Genomic DNA, 25,595 nt, shown 5'->3' on the forward strand with positions numbered 1-25,595 from the left:
TAGTGAATGCCAAATCATTTTTATTTTTTCCTAAACAGGCCTTTAGTAGACAATCAATTTATAAGTGAAAGAAAAATGTCAATTAAAAAATTTCTCAGAAAACAGTCTTTGTTCTGGCCACTCAGCTTTGCAATATAACATTTATACTTGTGCTTATAATATACTTTCTAACAAAAATTTCTAAGAGTCAATGGAGAACAAACCCAAATATGGCTTCAGAATAATAGCAGGAGTGAAAGTAAATATTAGAGAATAAAGAGACATAATTAACACCTATGTTCTTGAGATTGTGAGGAGGTGTTTTCTTGGTGTATCGTATAGTAAATGCTAAAATGCATTTCCACAGCCTTTGACATAATGTAATGTCACATGTCAAAGGAAGAAAGAAAGTATATTTTTATCTTTAAAGAAGAAAACTTTAATCTTCAATTGTCTATATTATATAGTTAAAATTATATTTATATTCCAAAATTTGTTGATGGTGGGCAACATTTTATAAGAGGAAAAGTAGGATTTGTAAGAAATTTTCATTATGAAGAGAAGGAAAATGGTCTACTATAGATTTAAGTCTGTGTTAAAGAACCATCAGCCTAATACTAAGATGTAGACAAAATCAAGAACACACACTTTACACTATTAAAAATTATTGAATTATATAAAGCATTGCAAAGACATCTGAGTTGCATTATCATTAAGTTCAGAGATCACATGACAACTTCCTATTTACAATTAGATTTGACTGAGCTTTAAGAAGTGGTTTTAACTCATTCTATTAGCTTTGTGTCAAAACTGTTGGAAGTTAAATCAAAACAAAGTTTAAGAATTATAAGAGGTGGGGATGGCTGGGGCTGTGGGGGGAGTGGTGTGGAGTAAATGCAGACAACCGTACTTGAACAAAAATAAAACAATTTTTAAAAGAATTATAAGATAAATAAAACAAGAACACACTTTTGATGTAAAAAAAATGTTTGTTGCATTTAAGAACTGTAAAGATGGGTAAAGTTTCCATTAAGAAAATACTTTGATGAATCATGGAAGGGGTGGACTGCGGGAAGAGTAGGAGTGACACATTGGTCCTCGGTGTGTTGTCTGTCCTGAAAATACAAGGTAGCTTAATTTCGCCCACCTGTCATCTAATTCCTCTGACCTGAGAATTGGTAAGGTAAATTTGATGGTAGGAATGGTGATCCCAGTGTGAAGTACAGCGTGAGGTTCCTGAGGCAATCTTATTGATTTAGAATGCTTCCTCCCACCCCCATAAAATGCCCAGAGTCTCTAAGTAACAAAAGGAAAAAGAGGTCACATTAGACAGAGGCGGGATATTTTCACAGAAACAAGAATTCGGGCATTACAATGATCTCTCTGTGTGACTTGTACTTGCCTGGGGCATATTTTGCATAAAACAAGAGCAATCAAGTTATCATTAATAACAAAGAACTGTCTACTTTTGAGATAATTGTACAACATGATTGTACATCTCATTGCATCACTTCCAAATCTTATCAGCATCACTGGCACACATTGCTCCTTTACTGGGCTGAGGTTCTCTTTAACATTGAATGACCTTCCTATTAATAAAGGTTTGAATTAAATGGACCAAATGTTGCATGGTGGGAGGGAGCACCCTGCAGATCAATGTAAAAATACAGACTTTGGGGGGTTATGTTGCTTTGCTGTGAGACATAGGATTTAGAATTGTCTCTACTAGGAATTAGGAGCGTGGGGAGAAACATGTGAGAAAGAAGAGACTAGGAAGAAATTTCCCATGCATGGGATAAAATAACTATTAAATAAATAAATAAATAAAGTATTAAATAAGTAAGAGTAAGAAGTGAAGTGTGTTATGTGAGCAAGTGAGACAGTGGAGAATAGTAAGAAGTTCTCTTGAAAATATATAAAATATATAAATAAGCAGTGTATACTCATTTTCGCATGTGTTGCATGGGTTCCGTATGCAGACCATCTTCTCTCTGAAGCCAGCTCCATGCTCTTCACACCCAATCCCCAGCGCCTAGTCTGTTGTGGGCGCTCAATAAATATTAAACAACCAAAGTACAAGCTATTGTTTAGAAATTTAGAATTCACAGAAATCAATAATAAGTTGTTATTATCATTTAACATTTATTGAGAGTCAACAGTATGACTTAGTCCACATGTGCAAATAGGTTTTTTTATAATCACGATTCAAACAAATAATTTAATACAATTTGTGTTAACTAAGTGTTCAGTATTACTCCATTAATCTTAATTGTAAAATTGTTTTCCTTTTTAAAATAATACTGACACACCATTAAATATAAACATTCATCATTTAAATAAATAAGTTCCCTTTAGGGAAATCATTACTCTTAGATATTATTAACATCCATGTAAAAGTATGAGCTAAAACTGCAATAGATACACATCACAGATTCTACATAGACCAGTGCAGATACAAAGAATAGGAGAATCTGAAAAGGTAGATGAGGACGAATTTACAAATCATGTAATAGTACTTGAGCTTCACCTGTTGCTGTGACAATTTAAAACACTAATACAATTATGTAGGGTTGCACTGTTTACAAAATAGCATCAGAGGCAACAAAAGACAGGAACCCTTCAGGTGAACACAAATCAGCAAATTTATGAATTTAGAAACATTTCTTAATTTAAGACAAAAATGCTGTTTTTATTACAGGAAATAAACTGCATTTAATACATTTATGATCCACATTTTTCAATTTTACCCTTTATAAAGTGATAACTAATTTAGTTCAAATTTATTTGGGGGGTTAATAAGCACTCAATTCTATTTAATATTTTTCATAAACATTTTTGCCCTGTTTATACTTAATTGTATTTTTAAATGATTTTTTATTAAGGGGATGGAAAAGTATACTTAATATTTCTGTAATAAAACTTTTAGTTTAGTTTTGGGATAATGAAGTATCAGTAAGTTCTCAAGTTTTAAAGTGTGTTTTTCTCTAGCATCTTAGAGATAAAAGCCCTTCTAGACAGGCCTTCCCTTAAAGAAGGAATAGCTTCTATATTCTAAGGAACATGCTACTTAAAAACTTTGTGGAATAGACAATTTTGATATTTGGGAGGAATAACAGATAGTTTAATTCTTCTTCCAAATTGTTTAAGTAGGAAAAGCAAAGATAAGGCTTAAAGTTTCAATCTGTAAACTCATACATTGTCCTCATTGACAATTGTTTTATTTTCTCTTCCACTTTGTTTTAAAAAATAGTTTTAATATGATCATTACAATTACTACATTTTGATATTTTCAACATCTTTAACCAGATGACTACATATACAGTTTTATTTATATAAGAGCATTATCTATAAATACCACATTAATGGTATAATTAATTAATGATGCATGTGTATTAATTTTTACTACTTCTACTTTCAAGTGGGAGTATTTGGAGGATTTAATCATTTATCATCTTGTTTCTGAAATATTTGGCAACCTCCCCTATTGGAAATCACATTTTGATTTACTAAAATATTGTCTGAGGTGCACAGTATTTATGGAGGTACAGCTCACTAAAGTCTGGATAACCTAATATTTCTTTCTTCTGCAGTTCCTCTATATTTTCATTTACCCCATAAATATTCATTAAATACTTACTGTATGGCAGCACTATTTGTAAGCTCTCAGAACTGACTTTCAAAGAAGAACTTAAATGATGTCATACACAGGTATGAATAAGAGGAAAGATGATTTGAGAATAATTTAATTTATCACTATTTATTTCACTTTTTCACTGTTGAACTTAAGTCACTTTGAAAGAAAGCGTATTAAAATCAAGGAGATTCTGGGACTCCAATCTATCACTCAGGTCTTTAAAGTTGATTGTTCCGACTGGCCTCCTCCCTTGCCTCAGTAAGTAGTGAGACCCTGGATGCTTCTTTACAGTGACTGTTTTGCTCCCCTGGCTAGCAACTAGCAAATGTTATTCAAACTTTTCTTCTCAGAAAAAGTTGTATTGAAAAAAAGAGAGGAAAATGGGATTTAGGGAGGCAGGTTGATCCTGGAAAGGAATATGAAGGAGGCAAATACACACTATATCTGAGAAATTATCAACAAATGAATAAACTGAGCTTAATGAAAGGTGATATACTTTTTCTAGACATAATATACAAATACATAAAGATGAATTCTCATACAATAACATGTGTTTTATCTTTAGCAGTCCTCAGTTCTCACCCTAAAATGAGTAACATTTATAGTGGAAAATATTTGTTTCTCCTGCGGCTTCTAAGTAACTGCTTTCTAAACAGGAGAATAGTTAATGGTGTATGTGTATGGCTGTGTGTGTGTGCATGTGCATGCACCTTAACGTGAAGGGATTTATAAAGAGTTTCTTAATGCCCAAAACTGTATTCTAGCCAATTTATGATCTTTATAAGAATAATAACAAAAACACATGATTCATCATTATTTAGACAGAATTACAATTTTGGACTTTTGCAGAAATTAGATTAACCAAATTTCTACCTATGATATAACTTGAGTTTGCAAAGTTACATTAACACAAAACTCATGTCATCTTTTAATATCCAAATTTCCTATACAGTGTAGTTTAATTAATATTTCCCAAGTTTCCCAAATTATAGTGCAAAGTCCAGAAGTTCAATATATACAACTTTACATAGATCCTGAAGTATATTTGACTTCCATAAAGAGTTATAAAAATTTTAAAGTGTTTTTCCTTGTACAACTCCATTAATTAAAACTTAAATGAATAAAAAATAACTCTTTATAAAGTATTTAATTGTACTTCAATGTACTATGAACTAGTTTGAGGTTATGCATAATTTGGAAGATAACTAAAAACTAAATTAAAAAAGTACATAACAGTCTCAAAGCATCATCTTATGAATAAATATTAGAACTCTATGATGAAATCTACAAGATGCCACTGATTTATTCTCACATAAACTCTCTGCTTTATTAAAATCACAAAATATATATTTTCATATCAATTACTAGTCATAGTCCATCACAAAATATGCAAGTTATTCAAATACTCCATTTTTATGACTTTTATAGTTGAAAATTATGAAGCCATTGCTTTACAATATTTAAAACTGAAATGATATACTAAATCAATATAAGAAAGCCATTGAAATCACCTCTTGGATTTTTTACATAAGCCAAGAGCTTAAGGTCTTCATAAGATAAAGTGTATTGTTAATTAAAAAATGAAATACAAAATCTTCTAAAGTAGTAGGTTTATATCTCTAAAAGCCACCTTCAGTCTCCTGTCAACTTGAGGAAACATTATAGAATTAATAAAACTAACACCCACATGAAGGTAAGAGGAAATAAACAACTTGTGCTTACTTTAGATACCTTTTAGGTACTATTATTAGTGTAACCATTAAATATTCTAATCAATCTAATATGTGGTGGCTATCAAGGAAATCTATAAAAGCCATAAAAATGAATAATCAATACCTTTATACTACATAGGAGAAAAGTATGAAGCTTAGTGAAATCAAAGTAATTGACAGTTTATCTCACTATAATAAAGCTGATTTTATAAGAAAAATGCTTCAGTAAATACTATATGTTTATCAAGGAATTTATAATTTTTCATATTCTTTCACTTATGTTTTCTTCTTTTGGTTTTATGTCTTGACAGGTAAGCAGGTCAGGTATAGTTACCCTCATTTTTAAAGAAGAAATTTAGGCTCAGAAGCTTGCCAAGTGAACAAGTGAAATTAGGATCCAGTACTCCTACTCCTCTACTTAATATTTCAGACACTAAAACATTCACTTCAAAAGAAGTTGACAAAAACAGTCTACTGAACTCTAAAGTTCCAGTAGACTGGAACCAAAATGAATTTGAAACCTTTTTCAATGTGATTTTTACTTAGAAAAGCCCAAAGAAATAAATCTTTTACTAATTGTCTTAACTGAATCCTTAACCTTAACTTAATGGAATCTTTAACCTTAGTTTACTTATCTAAAATGTGAGGAATTGAAGAATATTTCAAAATTTCTAATAATGGAAATGTAATTGCATCTCAAATTTAAGAGGAGAAATTATTTTGACATTTTTCTTGACAAAATTATTGCTAGGTCTGATTTTATTATATTAAATAATAAATAGTATGATATTAGAATATATAAAATGCCAAAAATGGGCTGGCAACAATTAAATTGATAGCACTGAGACCTCTAACAAAAGACCTAACATCATTTTAAATGTTTTAGCTCTAGTGTGCTGTAGCATTTTCCCAAACATATTCTGGAGTGATATCTGTATTATATAGCTGCATAAATAAAAATAAAAATGCATTATTTGTAGCATTATGACATATAAACTTTAAATTTCAGATCTCTTGGGAGAATCAGTTGCTGAAGTCAGAATATAAACTCAAGTAACTTACTTTTGTTGTTGCTTTTTCCTTTTTTAAAATTTTTACATATTACTTTTCAAGCGATAGAAATTGTTTTTGCATAAATGGAATTTGTTCATGTTTATTTTTTAAACTATTTTTGGTCAGATGTTGCTAAAACCACAATTCAAACTTAAAAATATCTACCAGTTGCCCTGGATCATTCCCTTATTCCCCCAAATCTTCAGCATTGTTCCCGATGTAATTAAGCAGACTGCGGAGTTTTCCCGTTCTAAACTTATATTCAAAGTTTAGTTATACAAAAGAACAAAACCCAGATTGCTGCCTCACCTTCTCCCTGGCACAGAAAAACATGCGAGGACAGTGACAGAGAGCAATAGATTTAAAGGTTATTGTCTTCCGCCTGTCTGAGTCCAGTGCTGTCCTCCTCATGTTGTTGTCTTTCTAAAGAAGATAATGTCAAACTCCTTCATTTTTTTTTACCTTGCTCCACTGTCTTGGTTGTTTTCTCTTCCTTCTTTCCAGGTACAGCTGCAAAGCAGAGATAAGGATTAAAAAAAAGTTCCTCACGGAAATGCTGCTTCTGCTCAAAAAAAGCATTTTAACCTATTCAATACCAATATTTTCACTTAAACAAGCTATTTCAAAGCTTTTGAACATTTCTTATTTCTCAATAATCCAACTGAAACCCATTTGAAATGTAATCTTATAGAATTAGAGAAAAAATCACTTGCCTTTTTTTGACTAGTTTTTCACAACTGTTTTCTACTTCACTCCTCTATATTGTACTGTGATAAATATGTTCTACAAAGAATTCTACTTGACAGGACAATGATTAATCGACTTGCATTACAGGTTATTGCTGGAGTTATTTAGTGTCTTTAAAATGCCAACTAGATGCTCTTTTAAATTCAAACTTAATATAGCTTAAGCTACTGAAAGGACAGTGTAGTCTACATGAGATGTATTTAAAATTAAAGAAAGTCATCCCAAATCACCAGTAATCAAAAGGGAAACAAAATTATCATTTAGGTGCTCTTTCCTCTGACCTATGCTTTCTCTGATACTAATTTGCCCCAGTAGAATATTCACTATTTGCCTATTTACACATCAAAATAATAAGAATAATTCACACAGAATGTGTAGTGCACTGAAATTGATCTAAGTAAAGATATTCAGAGGCTACTAACAACTTTTAGATAAAAGATGAGTGGGGAACTGAATATGGTAATTACAGCCAAGTACCATGACACTGAGTTGCCAGGGTGAAAAACGCAACTTTGAATGAAGAAATGTACCAATCTAAGCCACTGATAAAACTTAGAACCATTCATTCATAACAGGACATCTAGACATTCTGTACTTCCTAATGTACACAGATGTATACTATATACATCTGTGATGTATATAGTATAACCTCTGAAATATTCTTGACAAAACAACTAAAATCATGGTAAGTCAAAGATTTAGCTTTCAGTTTAATGAAATGCAGGATATAGAGAACATATTAAATAGTATTCCTAAGAAACATATTCCAAAGACACAATCAGAGCATTAAAACATGTCTACGGGGTAAGTGGCCATGATCTTTCCAAAAAGTTAAAGTGAAGCCTCTACTTTCAGGGATCATTTCTATAATTTGTTACAAAAAGTTAATGTGAAGAACCAGAGAGAGAGAATGGTGCTTTTTTATGGAAAACTTGTTAAATTCACTCATTAGTTATAAGAGTTCATCTGTACATTCTTTTGAATTTTTCAAGTGATAATTTCATCTGTGAGCAATGAGTTTCATTCTTACTTTTCTATTCTTGTGCCTATTATTTCTCCTTCTCACCTTACTCCACGGCTGCAATATCCAGTACACTGTGTAATAGGTGGTGATAGCATACATTTTTGTCTTCATTCTCAGGAGAAAATCTTTCCACTTTTTTTCCACTAAGTATGATATTTGCTAAAGGAAGATCTTTACTACTCTAGTGATGTATTATATCAAATGCATCTACTATGATGCATTTATTTGTTCCTGTTTTATTATTCTGGTTAATTACATTGACTAATTTTTTGAAATTGCATTCCTGAAATAAAACCCTCTTGCTTGTGTTTTATCTTTCATACATATATCAGACTTGATCTGCTCAGGTCTATGCTTTCATGTTCACAAGAGAAGTTAACCTGTATATTTTCTTTTCTTTTCAGTTCCTGGTAGGTTTTGATATTAAGGTTAAAATGAGTAAATATTTCTCATCTATATCTGGAGGGTTTGGTGCAGATTGTTAATTTTTTTCTTAAAGTTTTGAAAAAAATCGTGGCTAAAGCCATCTGGCTAACATTTTCTTTGGTGAACAATTATAATTATTGATTCAAAATATCAATGTAATTAAAATTTTCAAAGTCATTAAAAATGTTTATATTTTATTATCTGTAGGATCTTTAATTGTTTATCTTCTGATGTTGATGTTTTATGCCTTCCCTCTTTTTCTTAATAATTTTTCATAAAGGTCTATCAATTTTATTAGTTTTTATAGAGAATCTAACTTTTATTTTGTTGCTTTCTCTGTTGTACAATTTAATTTCTATTAGCTTTTTTCTTAAATTTAAAATTTCTAATTGCTTTTGATGTTATGCTTCATATATTTAAGAATTTATTGGATTCTTTAATACTTGAATTTTAGCTTTTTTCCTTACTTTTATCATTTATCTATTTATTTTATTGTTGTTCAAGTACAATTGTCTCCATTTTCTCCCGACAAATCCCTCCACCCCACCCCTCCCCACCTCCCACCCTTGATCCTATCCCCTTTGTCTTTGTCCTTGTGTCTTTTATACCTATTCCTTGATGACCCTTCCCCTGTTTTCTCCCCATTCATTATCCCCTCCAACCTCTCCTCTGGTTACTGTCAGTTTGTTCTTTGTTTCAGTGTCTCTGGTTATATTTGCTTGCTTGTTTGTTTTGTTGATTAGGTTCCACTTATTGGTGAGATCTCTCCAAAATATACAAAGAACTCACACAACTCCATTCTAGGAAAACAAGCAACCCAGTTGAAAAATGGAAAAAACCTGAACAGATACTTCTCCAAGGAGGAGGTACAGAGGGCCTTTTTTCCTAATGAATATTTTTAAAGGATATAAATTTCACTCTAAACATTGTTTAGTTAAATCCCAAGTTCCAAAGCAATGTTTTTCATCATACATTGGTTTGATGGTTCCCACAGAAAAGGTATTAAATAATCTAAAAATAGAAGATTAGGCCAATTGCAGAAGGCCTTGAATTCCAAACTAAAGAGTTAAATTTTAATATGTATGCTTAGTAAGGAGTTACTGAGATGGGTGTTATGTTAGTCTCTTCTACTAATGCTCTCTCTCAAGTCAACATGGAAATAGAACACTGAAGATCTGCAATTATAATAGATCTTGGGTATATAGTTTTATTCATAATTTTTCTATTGATAAAACACATTATTAATAATGTGCAGAAAATATGCATTTTTCAACTGTTTTATTTTAATCTTCTGAAGAGTAAATGTCTCTCAGAAAATTACCGGAATGTGACTTACACATAAACACTAAGGTTTGTTTTTAATTATTTGTGCACAAGGCCTTGCACTCAACTCACATCACGTAGAAGAGGCTAGTCTCCTCCAGTGCTGCTTTCTGTTACTCAGAAAAGGTCACTGAAAATGTCAAATATTTACATAAAAAAGAAGACACTTTGCATAAAATAATGATCCTTTTATTTCTGGTCCTGATGTAAAATTCATCAAGCCCAATTCTATGGACAATAAATGTTAGCAATAAATAGTTCATCCAAGTGGATTTTCCAACTGCTTCAAATCAAAAGACCTTAATCAATTTTTCTTTCAAAACCACAAGGTCACTGCAACCTCCCACAGTGCTAGGGAAGAGATTTTCTTTTCTCTACATTTGGAGGGGTTTACTTAAAAAAAAAAAAGTAGACGTGTATTGCACTCCTTCAGGGATCCCAACTAATATGAAGAAAACAAAGTAGCTGAAATTTTCTGGGAAAAAACATTTCATGAAGTTCTGAAATGACAACACAGAATTGGGAATGTTTAGGGTAAAAGGACAGATCTTCAACCATGAGAGTGACATATCGCACAAAGAGAGATTGTAGAATAAGAAATTCAGAGCATTCATAATGGATTCTGGGAACATCAATAATTAAGGTGCAGCAAGATGAAAAAAAACACACAAAGAAGTCAGAAATAAATGCCAGAGAATACAGGAAGAACCAGGAGACTATGTTGGCATGATAAACCAAAAGTGGAGAGGCTGAGAGAAAAGACAAATAGGTAAATTCAACTGAGAAATCTAGTAATGTGGAGACTAGAATGGTTTCATTGGTTTAGTGATGACAATGTCATCAGCATTAGCAAGAGCATGGATGCCAGAGGTGGGATAGAAACCTCATCTTCATGGAAAGTGAGAAAGGACATTGGCTCCCCAGCATTCAGAAGACTGACTAACCTGTGGAGGAAAGAAAATTATAGAGCAATAGGAATGCAGAAAAAGTAATTTTGAAGCTGATGATAATATTTCCAAAATGAGGAACAAAGCCAATACCAAAAAGGATGATGCCACAAATCCATGCCACAAAACAGCATGGATGGTGATGAACGAAGACACAAATGGAACAGCTGATCTTGAAAAGAAGGACAAACGCTTACCTCTAAAACTAAGAAAGAGATGGATATGGATTAAACAGGAACACCAAGCTGCTTTTCTACTTCTGCTTTTATTCCCTGCAACTTCCTTGCATCTGTTACTTGGTTCCCTCAATCAATTTGTCATCCTTTAGCTTTTACTTGTGCCACTCCTCTGAAAATTCTCTTTTGAATATTATTAATAATTGTCTAGTTGAGAAACCCAATGATTTGATGACCACAACCTTGTCATTGAAATAGTTTATAGGTTTATGTGTGTGTGCATGTGAGTATATACTGAGAATAGGTTAAATTGTCTCTTAAGATACTTCCAAAGACATTGGATACATTACTCATTTAATTTCTGTCTATTTGTAAAATAGAGTCAAGAATTTCAGAACTGTTACAGTTTATTCCTAAATGGGAATATGTACAACTTTTCATCTTGCTGATTATTTTTAATGTATATTAATGTTCTTAAAACATTCTTAAAACTGTCTCCAATATTCACATAATTAGTTGCTTCTGATTCAACAAGAGAAACAGCTTTGAAAACTTAAATTCCAAACTTCCTAATATGTTCCTTTTTTATTGTTGTTCAGTTACAGTTGTCCTGCCTTCTCCCCATTGCTCTCCCCTTCCACATCCCCATACTCCTACAGTCAATTCCCCGCACAGTCCTTTGCTAACCCAAACTTCCTAATATGTTTCTTAAAGAAAAATGTTTCCAAGTGAGTATTCCAAGGAATACATTTTTCACTTTGATGTTATTCTTTCACAAATGAACATTGTTCATGTAAGTTCTACTAGTCAAAGTCTCATTTGTTTGAGCTCCAGCCACCTAAGGCCATATGTTTCACTTGAACTCTCTCCAGGTGACTGGAATCCCATTGAGCTTGAACAGCTGCATTTCTTCAATTTTTCAAAAACTAACTTGTAATTGAACTAAAATTGCTAGTTTTAGTTTATGGCCCTAAAGGAATAAAACTATTGGTGTTAGAACACTGAAGACGAAGCCTTGCTAATATAGGCACTATAAATTTTGTGCACAGTGAGTTTGTTTTCATATCAATGAATAGAAAAATCAATAAATAGAGCTCTTCTGTGAGCACTAAAGGAGAGATTGTTAGAAATCTTTGCAGAAATAAGTTTGAGTCATTACACCCTTTTCTTTAAGTCGCATTTACCTTTTCTAGTTGAGGCAGCACCAACTTCTTCTTTGGTTCTATCACTTTCTGCAAATTCAGATATTAAAGAATGAGAAATAAATACCATAGATGCCAGGTAGGTATTTTATAGTATTGTAAGTCAGACAAGACTAAACTGTCCAGCAGGAAAGAGCAAAGCCAGCAGCCGAGAAAACCAAACTATAGCATGCTTGTATTTTTTACAAACAAATGAACTTTCTTCCACATAGTAATACGGAAACTTTCTTTCAAGATACAGCAACAAAGTATTAAAATTTTAGCTTACATAAGTAATGACCATAAAAGAAGGTAGCTAATTCCACAAAATACACTAACTGATTAGTCAAGTTTAAAATGATACTAATTAGGGGAAAGAGGACCTGCAGGGCCTTCTTTGCTTAGTCTTTATGGGGATATCAAGCAGTATTTTATTTCAATCAATTAGTTTTACATTATAAGAGGCTAGCTATAATATAATACAAAATTCTATTCAAATATTGCTTTGTAAGAGAAAAAATAGAATTAAGAAGACCCAAATGCCTTCTTGGAGCTTCTCTGAATGTCTAGTGTGGAAGGCAGGAGAGCTGCATTTCATACATAATCTGAAATACTGGTCCTGCTACAAAACTTTGAACCTCAGATCAAGGCTTAATAAAGCTGAAGGTTTTTCTCATCTGTACGAAAATAAGAAAAATAAGAATGAGTTGGTAAAATTTTATCACATTCTCTTCCCTCCTCAAACTTCCAACATCCTGCAACATAGAGACAAGTTGCTGTTGGGAAATTCATTGAAAAAGACAGAAGCAGATTAGACTACTTCATCCTTTCCCCGCCTCTCCAGCACATACTGGTACCATTTGTCTTTTTTTCAGTCCCAAAAGAATATCTGGCCCTGCTCCTATTTCATAGAAAGCCTTCCATTTCTGCCCTCATCCCGGCTCCTTTTGCCTAGTCAGGGCCTTTGTCCTTCCAAATGTTCCATCTACCTGCCACTTCATCAGTTTTCCACATCACAGGTGCTTTCACATCAGCTCAGGAACATGTGTTGTACTTCACAACGTCAGATAACCATAACCTTCACTTCTATGTCCCAGCCCCACATGCCAGCTCCCTCATCTTTGCCGTCCATCACAGCCTCCAGAGGAGCTGCTACGCTCAACGTCACCACTTTTATCTCCTCATCCTCTACTTTTTGAAAGTTGTTTAATTGTGGAATATATGCAAATAAAAGGTGTTAAGGCATATATGTGGATGCACATTCTAATGAAAAATAATTTAAAAAGGTCCATCCTTGAAACCCTTTGTAGGCTTAAGAACTACAATATTATCACTCTTTGAAACCTCTTACTTGTCCAGCTATCACTGCATGCCTCTCCTTTCATCTCAATCACCATGGTTTTAAATTTGTATTATTTTCTTATTTTTCTATAGTTTTTTTATTACATATGTTTGTCTTTGAACAAAGGTAAGACCATTTTACAGAGATTAAATTACATTTTAGGTGAAATAAATGTATGTAAATTGAAGTATATTGTTGTGTAATTTTTGTGATTGGCTTTTTTCAAAACGTCGTGTCGAGACGCAGTGGTAAAATAGTTAAATAAGGAGGCCATTGGACTGGAGTAGCGCTATGGCCTTTGGGAGTCTATGTAAACAAACCAAAGCCAGGGTCAACTAGATTTTTCTCAAATCTGAGAAAATGAAGCTCAATAGCAACTATCACAACAGCCAAATAATGAAATGTTCCTAAATAAGGCAATTTATGTTATAGCCAATTCACTCCTTTGTTTGCTCCACTTTCTCATTTCTCGATAAAAACCTCAGTGCTAGCACCGCCAGTGGAGAACCCTTACACAGTTTTCAGGTTTGGTGCTGCCTTACTCAAATCATGGTGTGCTCAATTACACTGACTTCCTACAGAGGTCACGTTGATGTGAGTAGCTGTAGTTGATTTATTTAACTTCTATATACTAGCTCAATGTATACACATTCTACAAATGATATATTCATTCTTTTTCCAACAGATACTTGGTCATGTCCAATTGGTCATAAATATAAATAATATTGGCATGACCATTCTTATACATTCTTTCTGCAGTGCAAAATCATTTTCTTAGAAGTCAAATGGCTAGGTGATAGCATGTGGTCATGTCTTATTTCTTTAGATAAATGCCACATTTTTTTCCGTAAAAGCTTCACATTCACACCAACAATGTATGTTAGAGTGTCTATTGCTTCCTATCATCACCACAACCAGAATGATCAGTTTTTACCCATATTTTGTCAATGTATTATGTGTAAAATAGTATTGCATTGTAGTTTTAAATAAAATTCCTTTATTACTAAGCAGCTGAACATCTTCTGAAATCTTTGTAGGCTATTTGTGTTTTTATTATCTTTGTTTATAACTTCTACCCATTTTCTGGCCCATTGTCCTATCAAGTTTTTTATCTTGTTTTTTTATTTTTAAATTATGTTTGCTATTAATTTTTTATTACCTAAATATGCTACAAATATGTGCTCCAAGTTTGTAGCTTGAATTTCATCTCTGTTTATAGTGTTTATGGATTAAAGTTCTTTATTTTAATGTGACAAAATGTATCATCTTTGTAATTTAAGGCTTGATTTTGCATATATAAATTAAGTCTTCCAACACTTCAAATATATATATGTGTATGTGTGTGTACATATATATATATGTGTGTGTGTCTTCTTATACTTTCTTTTGAATTAATGAATTGCTTTTTTTACTATTTATGTCTAGACGATATAGAATTGATATTTTGGAATTGTATGAAGTACAGATACACTTTTTTTGGGTAATGAATACCATCTACATCAGCAACATTTAAAAATAATATATCCATTCTCCAGCTGTCTGAAATGGTTGCTCATTCTTATATCATTGTTTTTGTTCAAGTGGGACCTGTTTTAGATCTCCTTTATTCTGTCAAATTGGAAAACTTGTTTCAGTATGCATTAATACCATTCTACTCTTTAAATCAGTGTCAGGAGATAGTTTTATTACTAAGACTTGGAACACATAGTACTATTCTCAGTAGTCATACTTTACAGAGCTATTTTAATGTACTCATCATTACATTTTCCTGCCACTAAAATGTGTTTCTGACATCTCATCTAGAATCCTCTCCCTGTGCTCTCTCACATTTAAACTGAATTCAGATTCTACTTTTGCTAGTACTCATTGATCTAGCTTGGATCTTTTTGAACTACATTAATGAGCATTCTTGAACTCTGAACCATGGTATTTCCCAGTCTGGAGCTGTCACCCAGGATGTCAGCTTTGGGTTTGTATGTAGGATTAAACCAGAAGCACATCTTGCCCTGCCACCTAAGTCTGCTCCAGGTCTCCCACATTCTACCTCTCCTGGTCCTGAAACCTCCCCAGACCATCACCCTGACACTTTATCTGTACCATTTTAAGTTTATTTTGTCAGCATCATCTGTGATTTGGATAGTAATCATATAATTTATTATCCAAACCAACCAAGTAAAAGGAGGTGCTATTAATAATTATTGGAGAATAATATTAGTAAAGCAAGACTGTCCTAAGGAACTGAGGTACGTGGTCATGAACACCCTATTTGGTATCAGGTCTCCTGGTTCAGGCCCGTAGATGTTTTCCTCCAGTAATTTTCATGACAGAGTATTCGGGTCCAAAAACTTATTTTACTTTTCTAACAAATATAAATTGTCCCCAAATATTATTCTACTATTATATAACTGAATATATTTAAAGAGACTTTATTTTAAAATGCCATATGCTGACTCCTTCTGGATGATCCTGACATGTAGATTAAGTGACAGACATTTGATTCATACATGTAGGTATAGAAATGTAGTTAAGGTGATAACATAGTCAGGCTTGGTAGCTGAGCATACCACAAAGTCTAGCCTAGTGCTACACTCAAAGGATGGAAGAAGCCTGGCTGTTGCCATTTCATGCGCATTTAGACCCACGATTAAAAATTATTGTACTTTGGTCCTGACCTCTACCTTGGCTACGTTTTTGTTCAGAATTCAGACTGACCACTGACTGGTTGAACATGCACATGGAATACAGGACCAGAGCCCCATGGTCCTTGATATGGAATGAAGTGGTGTGTGTCAGTATTTCCCAGTTATTTTTTTCTTCTTCTTCTTTTATAAATTTATTCTTTAATTAGAGTTGGCATACAATGCATTATTCACAGGTGTACAACACTTCTATACCTTAGGAAGTTGACCCCCTGATAAGTATAGTACCCAGCTGGTCTTGAAGTAGTATTTGAAGAAATGGGTGTGGTCCAATATATTCATTAAACATTGTCTACTACGCACCCTCTTAAAGATTCACCAAGAGAAGTGTTGAAGATCTGCAACGCGCTGGACTCTAAAAATCTACTTGTTTGATTCTCTGCAGACCTGGAAATAATTAATGATGTTGTCAAATCCTATGTCACTATCCCATGTGGGCAGAAGTAAGTGCCAGAGACTGCAAGGAGGAGAACTGGGTGTGTGGAGGCAATTTTGTATGTGCAATGCTAAGGGACTTTTTGTTGACTTGCAGAACTGTAAATGGAGGTCTGGCATCCTTGCTTGATCCAAGGCGCTCTTCCTCCAACCACATAATACCCAATATGTAACTTTATATGTGGAAGCATTATGTATCCCTCCTTAGTGTTTCATCATTGAATTTAAAATACTTCCCTTCTGTTTTTCATGGTACCGTGAAGACCCTGACCTTGAGTTGATATACCTTCCAAACTTGTCTGTGTCTTCCAGTATTTTTCCTACAGTGATTTGGGTTTCCTCTGGCTCCATAGTAAACAATGTTACACACAAACTCCCACAGGCTAGTTATTCCATTTAAGTGAGTGCTAATGACAAAAAGTAAATTTTCCATTGACTTGCTCTAATCCAGTTAACTGAACTATCATTTTACATTCAATATTGTGAAATCTCACCACATACACAATTTATGTTCATTAAACTATAAATCTCTTTATTTCATTTGCTCTCATAATTTAAGATCATATAAATTAATATCCTGAATGTTAAAGCTATATATGCAAAACTCTGTACACCTTATTATACGGGTGATTTAAGGAATTTTAAGTATTAGTAATAATATGCAATTTTCACCTTAGGCATTAACTTTACAAACAGCCCATTGTATATAGCAGCTATGTTAAAAAAATTGTTGTATGGTTTTAAGACCAAAAACACCCTAACATTTTCAGCAGGGGAAATGGCTGGTTACATTGTTAATTGAGAATTTAAGCAATTTATGAGTTACCTAATTAATTTTTGTATTGAGGAATAATGCCCATGCCATCTACTTTTCTCCGCCATATAAGGAGTTGAATATGAGTTCTGCTGAAACTTTCATGTTGGGTCTAAGGTGATTTGGCAACCTAGTTTCCTGGAAAACATGCTGATCTCTTCTAAATTTGATTTGATAGTGTGTTTCATAGATAGCAGAATTTACAACTTTTTTTAAAAATTGCAAATGAATATTTATCTACATGCTATATTTTTTATGAAGAAAATATTCATTTAGAATAATCTTCAATCTAAAGTTCTCTATTAGTGCTATGAAATTATCAGTTTTATTTTATATATTGTCTTGATTATGCATTTCTACTTGAGTATTAGCATCTTAAAAGTTTTGTAATATAGAGTTCTAATCATATCAATATTAAGTAAAATTTTTCATACAATATAAGCAGAATAATTGGTTAACATTAAACCTCTCTTTCAAAGTCTGCTATGTCTATGTGAACATTTCCATCTATAATTTTAAAAGATATTTTTTCAACAAGATACTCATATTGTATTTACAATTTTCTCAGATACATTCTCTAATCATATACTCTGTCTCAAAAAAGAGCAATAAATAAAAATGAATTTGTTTTGTGTACTATTTGTTTTATGTACCATTTGTATTAGTACCATTTTCAATATTTAAGGAGCTCTAACTAAAAACAAAAATATAAACATATTCATTATATATACAACTGAGGTTTAACTATAAATCTTTTATACAGTTTAGAGAAGCTAAAAGTACTGAATATTTTTTCTAAAATTAAACATGCAATTATGCCAAAATAATTTATATTAAGACAATCTATTAGGTACTTTATAGAAACAAGAAATACTGACAAAATAATCAACATTTCTCCCTAAGTATATTGTCAAAACTACGATGGAAAAAAATGCCACAGTGTATCACAGTTGTCAGTCAATATTCATAATCTGATAATACATGCCTTAACATGAAAACTATGACATCACAACAGTAATAGTTAATAAAATTAGAGGGAGCTTCATTGTATTCAAGACACAATGACTTGACTGGTAAACAAACTAGGTTGCCTACTTGTTTGATCAAGTGATTAATCATCAGGAAAATTAAATCTAATGAGTTTAAAGAGACTGAAGAGTCACTTAACACTACACAGAATGGGAGACAAAAACCAAAAACACAAACAGCTCTAAAAGGGATTGTGATCTGGCCAAATTAACATTTACAAATGAAAAATTCACAGATAAATTTTAATAAGGATGAATTCACAGAAAATACAAGGTTAAATAATTATGCACATTATTTCAAGAAATTAAATAATCATAGCAAGAAATACTTGGTAAGCCAGCTTTAAAAATTAGCATTAGCAACACCTACAACAAGAAACTTATATCAGTAAGCTGCTGAAATACGCTTTTTGTGTTTTAGAAATTTTATTTAACATACTTGCTTTTACTTGTTTTTCACTTGGTGCTGTTAAGGACAAGAAATAATAAAGTCTAAATTAATTAGACAGGCACTTGTCTCTCTCTCTAACAGTTTTAGGGTTATTTCCATTTCTTAAAGACTGTATTATAACCTTGGAAACTATTAAAAAATAGGTCCAAGGAAGAGAAAAATTCAACACTGTGCCATTTCCTTTGATATACTTTAAACATATACCACAAGCCATAAATATTTTTTGATATTCCAACACAGAATGCTCATTCACAACTCATTCATTTTGTTTTCCATTCTAAAATACCTAAGAATCAATGGTTTTATATGCGTCAATTATTTTTCCTTAAAGCCTATAAAATGGTATGGAAAGAATGAAATGAATTGGTAAATTATCCAATGGTTTCAATTTTTAAAACAAAGCTAGTTATTGCTAAGCTGCTACATCATCATCAAACCCTAGAATGGACAGATAATGATTTTAAGGAACTTAAAGGATTGTGTTTTGTCAGGTTCAATACTAGACAATAATGTTTAGCTATTACAACTCTTGAAACTGACTCTACCCATAGTCATGCTGTTGCTTTCTGTGTTTCTATGCTGCATACTTAATTTTAGTTTTCTACATGTGTGTGTAAGTGAGAGTATGTGTCATGGCTCACATGTGGGGATGTTACCCCTGAACAGACACTGTGAGATAAACAAAAATATTCCTTCTGAAATGATAACTAATATCAATATTAACCTGAAGTTGTGAAATGTGTGATTGTTTCATATTGTAAATTAGTTGAAAGTCATTCATATTTAAATTTTTTAAAAAATATGTTTATCCTATTTGGTATTTCTCTTTCCATTTAGTCCTTCATTACCAAGTGCCCACTATGCACCTGACTTTATAGTAAGAACTCTGGAGACAAAGATGTAAAAATTAATTCTTATCCCCCAAATTCTGGTTATTTAAAGTGAAAGAAGAAAAGATAATGTGATTACTATAGAATATCAGTGTTTTTATGAAAGAAAGAAAATGATACTATGACAATTAGTTGGAGAGATACCCAAATAGATTTGGGTTGTCTGAGGAAGTTTTACAAACTTAGAATAATAATAAGAGGAAATATGACTTCAAACCTATGGTAGTCCTTGTCTGTGACAGGGGTAAGAGTATAGTTGAGCTATATTTGCATGATTATTTACATAATATTGAGTAAATGCTATTTTCACTTAAGTACAATAAAATAGCAGGAACGACTAATAGAGATTATATTAAGTACTGACCACCTCTATATACACACTAGAAAAATCAGTGAGATTTCCTGAGTAGAAGTTTGCCAGGCAAAATCAACAGGTTAAGGGGATGAGGTAGGGGTAAGCAATGGGGGAAAAGGCACAACAACTGTAAATAAACAATATTAAATAAAATAATAAAATAAAATGAGATCAATAAAAATTTTCAGAAATTTGCATTTATTTTCATTTGAAACAAATTATAAGGCAAATTAAATGCTAGAAACCTCTTAGAAACTATATCATATCTATACTAACTGAATTTTTAGTTTTTGTTTTTATGTTTGCTTTTCTGCTTGTCTGATTCTAATTCAATGTTTTCACCATTAGCCTATAAATATATTGAGGGAAAAATCTATTCTCATTACAATTCCCCAGAGTACTTAAGAAATGTGATTAAGTAACATTTGAAATAGGGAAAGAATATTTGCTGGAATTGAATATTTCACATTTTAAAAGCAAATAATATCAGATGCATTCACAGAAAGTGTTTTGGTTCTGTTTCATTTCTATTTTTGTTTGTATTTTTTTTTACACTAAGCTGTAAAACAGTGCCTTTCAATCACTGTATAGATGAATTCCCAGGAAGGAGTGTGGCTCTCAGGAGGTTGCAGATTCTGACTCAGTAGGTCTGGAGTGGGGCCAGAGATTCTGTTTTATTTACAAGCTTTCAGGTGATTCTGATGCTGCTGGTTTACAGAATGCACAGAGTAACAAGAGTGTAGTATACTATTTGACTTTCATTTTCCAAATCTTCCTTAGTGTTAACTCTATGTGAAGAACGTGAAGAACGTGGACAAAATACTATGAGAGAAAAGAACGTCCTACCCTTTCCTGTCATGGCCCTTCCGCCTGCCTGAGGCTGCAGCATTAGTAAACATTGGGCATCAGGAAGAAAGAACCAGCAACACTGGTCTGACTCACCTGAATATTCCTTCTTAGGTGACTTTGCTGTATCAACAAGAAAAGAAAACAGGTCATCATCTTATGCTGTTCAATCCCAATTCACTATTCAATTGCAAATAAAAAACTTGAAATTAAGAAAATAGAGACATTTAAAAGCAGTTACCTGGTGCCACATCTTTTTCTTTCTTTTCCTGTTCTGAAACATATTATTATTATTATTATTATTATTATTATTATTATTATTACACTTCTTCTTATTATTATTACACTTATTATTATTATTACACTATTATTATTATTATTATTATTACACAAGTTGTGTCACAACTTGTTTTAACACAAAGAAATATGTGTGCTAATGCAAGACTGCAGCAAGTAATAGTAAATGCTGTAGAAAGACTAATATTGTATATTTAGAACAAGTCTTTCCTTGTATTTTCTTTTTTTAATTTTAATTGTTGTCCAGGTACAGTTTTCTGCCCTTCCTTGTATTTTTTTCCACAGAGTTCCCTCACAGAACAGCATGAAAATATTCTGAATATTAGAGGATTTAAAATTTTTCATGGATAATTAACCAGAAAAATAAAATAGTTTATGAATGGTAGAAAATGTAAATTTGCTATTATATCACCATAAAATAAATTTGGGATAAAAGTAAGCACAAAGGATACTTATTGTAGCTGTTCTAAAATGATTTTCAGATGTAGATGGACAGATTTCATATAGACTTCTTCCAGGGTAATCTTTCTTATATTGAAGCGATAATTGTTTTGCTAAGACAAAGGCTTTGCTGAAGAAGATTTAAGAGAGTAAAATAGACTAGGAGTTTTCAGAAGGAAGCAAAACACATTCCCTTGCTTATAGGATAAATATTCCTTATCGGGTCCTTTTCAGGTATTGTTCCTTTGTAAGAACCCACTTTTGTCAATATCATACAAGACAACACATTATTCTGGCCTCAAGAACAAACTGGCATCTACATTATAATAACTAATTCTATATGAAGCATAAGTACTAATTTCATATAAAGTGCTGTTATGTACGTTTCTATTTTTATTTATTTTGATAAACCTGTAAATTTAATTTAAAAGAGAGTTTTCAAGAAATGCTTCACACAGATGCAGTATGATTAATTTTTTTACAAAAGAAGAATGGGGAGATTTCTTCAAGTTCTGTTTAATGAGTACATTTTGGAGACGAGAAGATGTTTATGCTGAAAGAATTCTAAGAACCATATTTTATAAACATAAAGTATCATCAGATCAAGCACGCAGTCTCTCAAGTGTACATTTTTGTCCATTAGTTTCTAGTTTTGAAGGTGTGAGGACGAATGTATGCACCCCCCCGCCACGAGAGCACGCAGGTGGGAAAAGAAAACATATGGCTTGGCCAAGGGTTACAAGGCAGGGGAAGAAGTTTAGGCAACTTAGCAAAATTTGACAAAATAACATTACCAAAAGTTGTCTGGAAAATATGAAGTAATTAAATGTGTAGCTTAATTTATGGCTGATGTAGAACACCAATTAGAAAACATTTATAAGAACTCTGCAAAGTGATGACAATAAAAAATATACTTCAAGCAGATTTGGGTTTGATCAAAATCAAACACCATCTAAATGTGAGATGTCAAAGTTAAAATAAAGGCCTTTCAGTCAAATCAAATAAGGAAAGTGCTGTACTAATCTGGAACAATAGTCAGGAAAAGATTATTGAGAACATTTATCGAATGGAATAATTCAAGAAATAATTATTGAATTACCCTTGATAAACATAAATTAATTTAACAATTAATGCTACAGTACTTTCAAAATCATGCCCATGAATGACTTTTTGAGTTTTTTAAAATTTTTGTTTTTTTTAAACTTACAAATTGCAAGAATTTACAAAAATATATACAGGAAAATCTTGTGTACTCTTCTCTTTGTCCTCTAAATCCTATCAATGACATGTTTTATTTTTAAACTGAAAAAAAAGTACAACTTCTTAAGTTGTGTTAATTTCAAGAGTAGGATCCAAATAAGAATATAAGGTTGAAGATGTATAATTGAATGAAATAATCTTAAAGACAAAAAGCTAAATCAAACAAATTCAAAGATACAGTAACAATAATAAAAATGATTTGATGGTAAACCAGAACAAACATATTAATTTAAAAAGAATTAATAGTTGTTTAGAGGACAAATCTTTTTCTTCTCTTTATTACTGCCCAAGTCAAAATCCACAGAACTTTCCAAGGAAGAAAGCAGCTGAGATATAAATAAACATCTAAGAAAGTTTGTCTATAGTAACTACATCATTACACCCCATATTGCTAAGTTGTCACAGCATGTCTACAGGAACTTTTAAAAACATATAGACTGCAATAAAGTGAAGACCTTAAGGAGATTATATATATAACATATATTTAAATATATCTTTATATATTTTATACATGTGTACATAAAATTTTATATATATAGTTCAATACATATAGATTACAATAAAGTGAGGGCCTTAAGGAGATTATATATATGCATATATAATAACTATATATTATATATTTAAATATGTATGCTATACAAATATAAAATTATATATATAATTCAATACCATTTTTTCAAATCTCTAGTTGTCATTCATTTTTCTGTTGATGCAATGGTTTATAGAGTGGTTTCTGTATTCATGTGCCAGAGTTCATGCCAGAATTCATCAGCAGCTTTGCACACACATTAAGTCTAGGACTGAAGGAACAAATCCTTCTTAATAGAAATGTTGCTCCCCCTGGCTGAGTTATAGTGTAATTTCATGATTCTCTCCACAGGATATTTTAGAGCATTTTTATGACATAGACTCTCTCAGTGTCCTAACCTTTTGCAGGAGCAAATTATGCATAAATATTTTTTTTTATTTGGTGCATATTTTAAAATATGTTTTTAATATTACTGGAATCTTTAGAAGCTCTACATACCTAAGAAATGTGATGATTTCTAAGGCTAACTGAATATGGTTGAGGTGGGTTTTTTAAGTGTATACTTGTTTGATATATCCTATTTTCCTTAGAGGAGAGTATATATTTGCAAGGGACATGACCTCAAGGCTTTACTGAATTTTTAACAAAAAGCTTTAATCCTGTGTATTAAAGCAACAATGGATATCACTTAAGATAGGGATCCCAAGCAATGGAGTTCCACAGAGCTCCTAGTAGCACTTGGAGGAGGAAAAATCATATTATGGACAAAATGTTACATACCATGGGAACATACCAAAACATTTTGGATTGCAAGAATTAAAAAATAGAAAAGAAGTTGTAACACTAGCCTGAAAAACAATTTCTATTCAGTCTTTTCTATGGACACAACTAACCAGATTATAGGGACTAAATTTACACCAATGTAGCACAGGTTCGGTTAATGGAATGCAGATGTATGTTAGTTCACAAGGCTGTGGATAATATTATTAGGTGACTGCATGAGTTTGAAAAAGGATTCTAAGAATGATTGTCATGCCTTTCGGTTCACTCCAACCCACTCCAACCCCCAGGCTGTGCATTTTTTATTCCTGACAAAAAACAGCAAATAGTTTACATGCATAAAATATAGAAGACAGAGATTCAAATCAGCTAGTCTACATGTGCCAGGCCAATAGTAGTAAGAAAGAAAAAAAATACATATTTGCATGCATTTCCTTACTTTTTCCCTTGGTTTGCTCTGCTGAAAGAAATATAAACAGAAAGCCATTGCTCTTAAAATCTTTAAAGATAAAGTGTACTCCCCAACACACTGATTTGACTGCAATTTTTACAACCACTCCCTGCTCCTCTCCCTTTAAATTACATGGTGAGTATCCTTTGAGGTATTGCTGATTTCCCATCATAGGTGGTTCCTTAATTTGATTGTAGAATACTATTTGAGAATGAAATAATTTAGGATTATACTATCTAACCACTTTAAATAATTTATGCTTTGCAACCTTCATAAATACATGTGAACACAAAAACACATGTGAACACATAAGCACCTATGAATAAACACAGAAGAAATAGGTATACTTGTCATACGAGTTATGATTCTCTTTAAGAGTTAAAGAAACAATTTAGTTTTCTAATTTATGCTGGTGTATCCAAGATTAGTTGAATTTATGCTTTCTTGTAAAATAAATGCTTGGTAGTAAGCATTGTTTAACTTCTTTGTCAAGCAAATACTTCTTTGTACAATTATTGTGAAATATAAACATATACATTATTTTTTATTGCTACCCAGTATTTCTCATAGCAGTATTGTCAGAAAAGACTTAATTGTTTCTCACTTGTTCCTCTTTCTCTCAATCTCAATATTTTCTCTCTATCCTATATCCCATATGTATAGCTTTTATATCTGTCAATCCTTTAAGGAGTAATTTATAAGAAAGAATCAGTAAGTAAATATTTCCAATACCTTCTGCAGGTGCTTTCATTTTCTTGGAATCTGAAAACACAAA

The 25,595-nt window shown here is 32.1% G+C and overlaps 1 protein-coding gene across 1 annotated transcript in view; it reads right to left on the reverse strand.

The window, feature by feature from the left end:
• TRDN (triadin) overlaps positions 1–25,595 on the reverse strand; it is a 304,890-nt gene that overhangs the window by 75,501 nt on the left and 203,794 nt on the right. Inside the window, exons 15-21 of the mRNA XM_045843665.1 lie at positions 25,553–25,582; positions 24,809–24,826; positions 21,304–21,336; positions 21,159–21,185; positions 18,960–18,986; positions 12,206–12,253; positions 6,841–6,888 (exon numbers count right to left, since the gene is read on the reverse strand). Coding sequence (XP_045699621.1) covers positions 6,841–6,888; positions 12,206–12,253; positions 18,960–18,986; positions 21,159–21,185; positions 21,304–21,336; positions 24,809–24,826; positions 25,553–25,582 — 231 coding nt within the window. The remainder of the gene's footprint in view (positions 1–6,840; positions 6,889–12,205; positions 12,254–18,959; positions 18,987–21,158; positions 21,186–21,303; positions 21,337–24,808; positions 24,827–25,552; positions 25,583–25,595) is intronic.

The sequence above is a fragment of the Phyllostomus hastatus genome, unplaced genomic scaffold (genome assembly GCF_019186645.2).
Source record: "Phyllostomus hastatus isolate PE091 unplaced genomic scaffold, TTU_PhHast_1.1 phas_contig_40, whole genome shotgun sequence".
NCBI classification, from domain to species: Eukaryota; Metazoa; Chordata; class Mammalia; order Chiroptera; family Phyllostomidae; genus Phyllostomus; species Phyllostomus hastatus.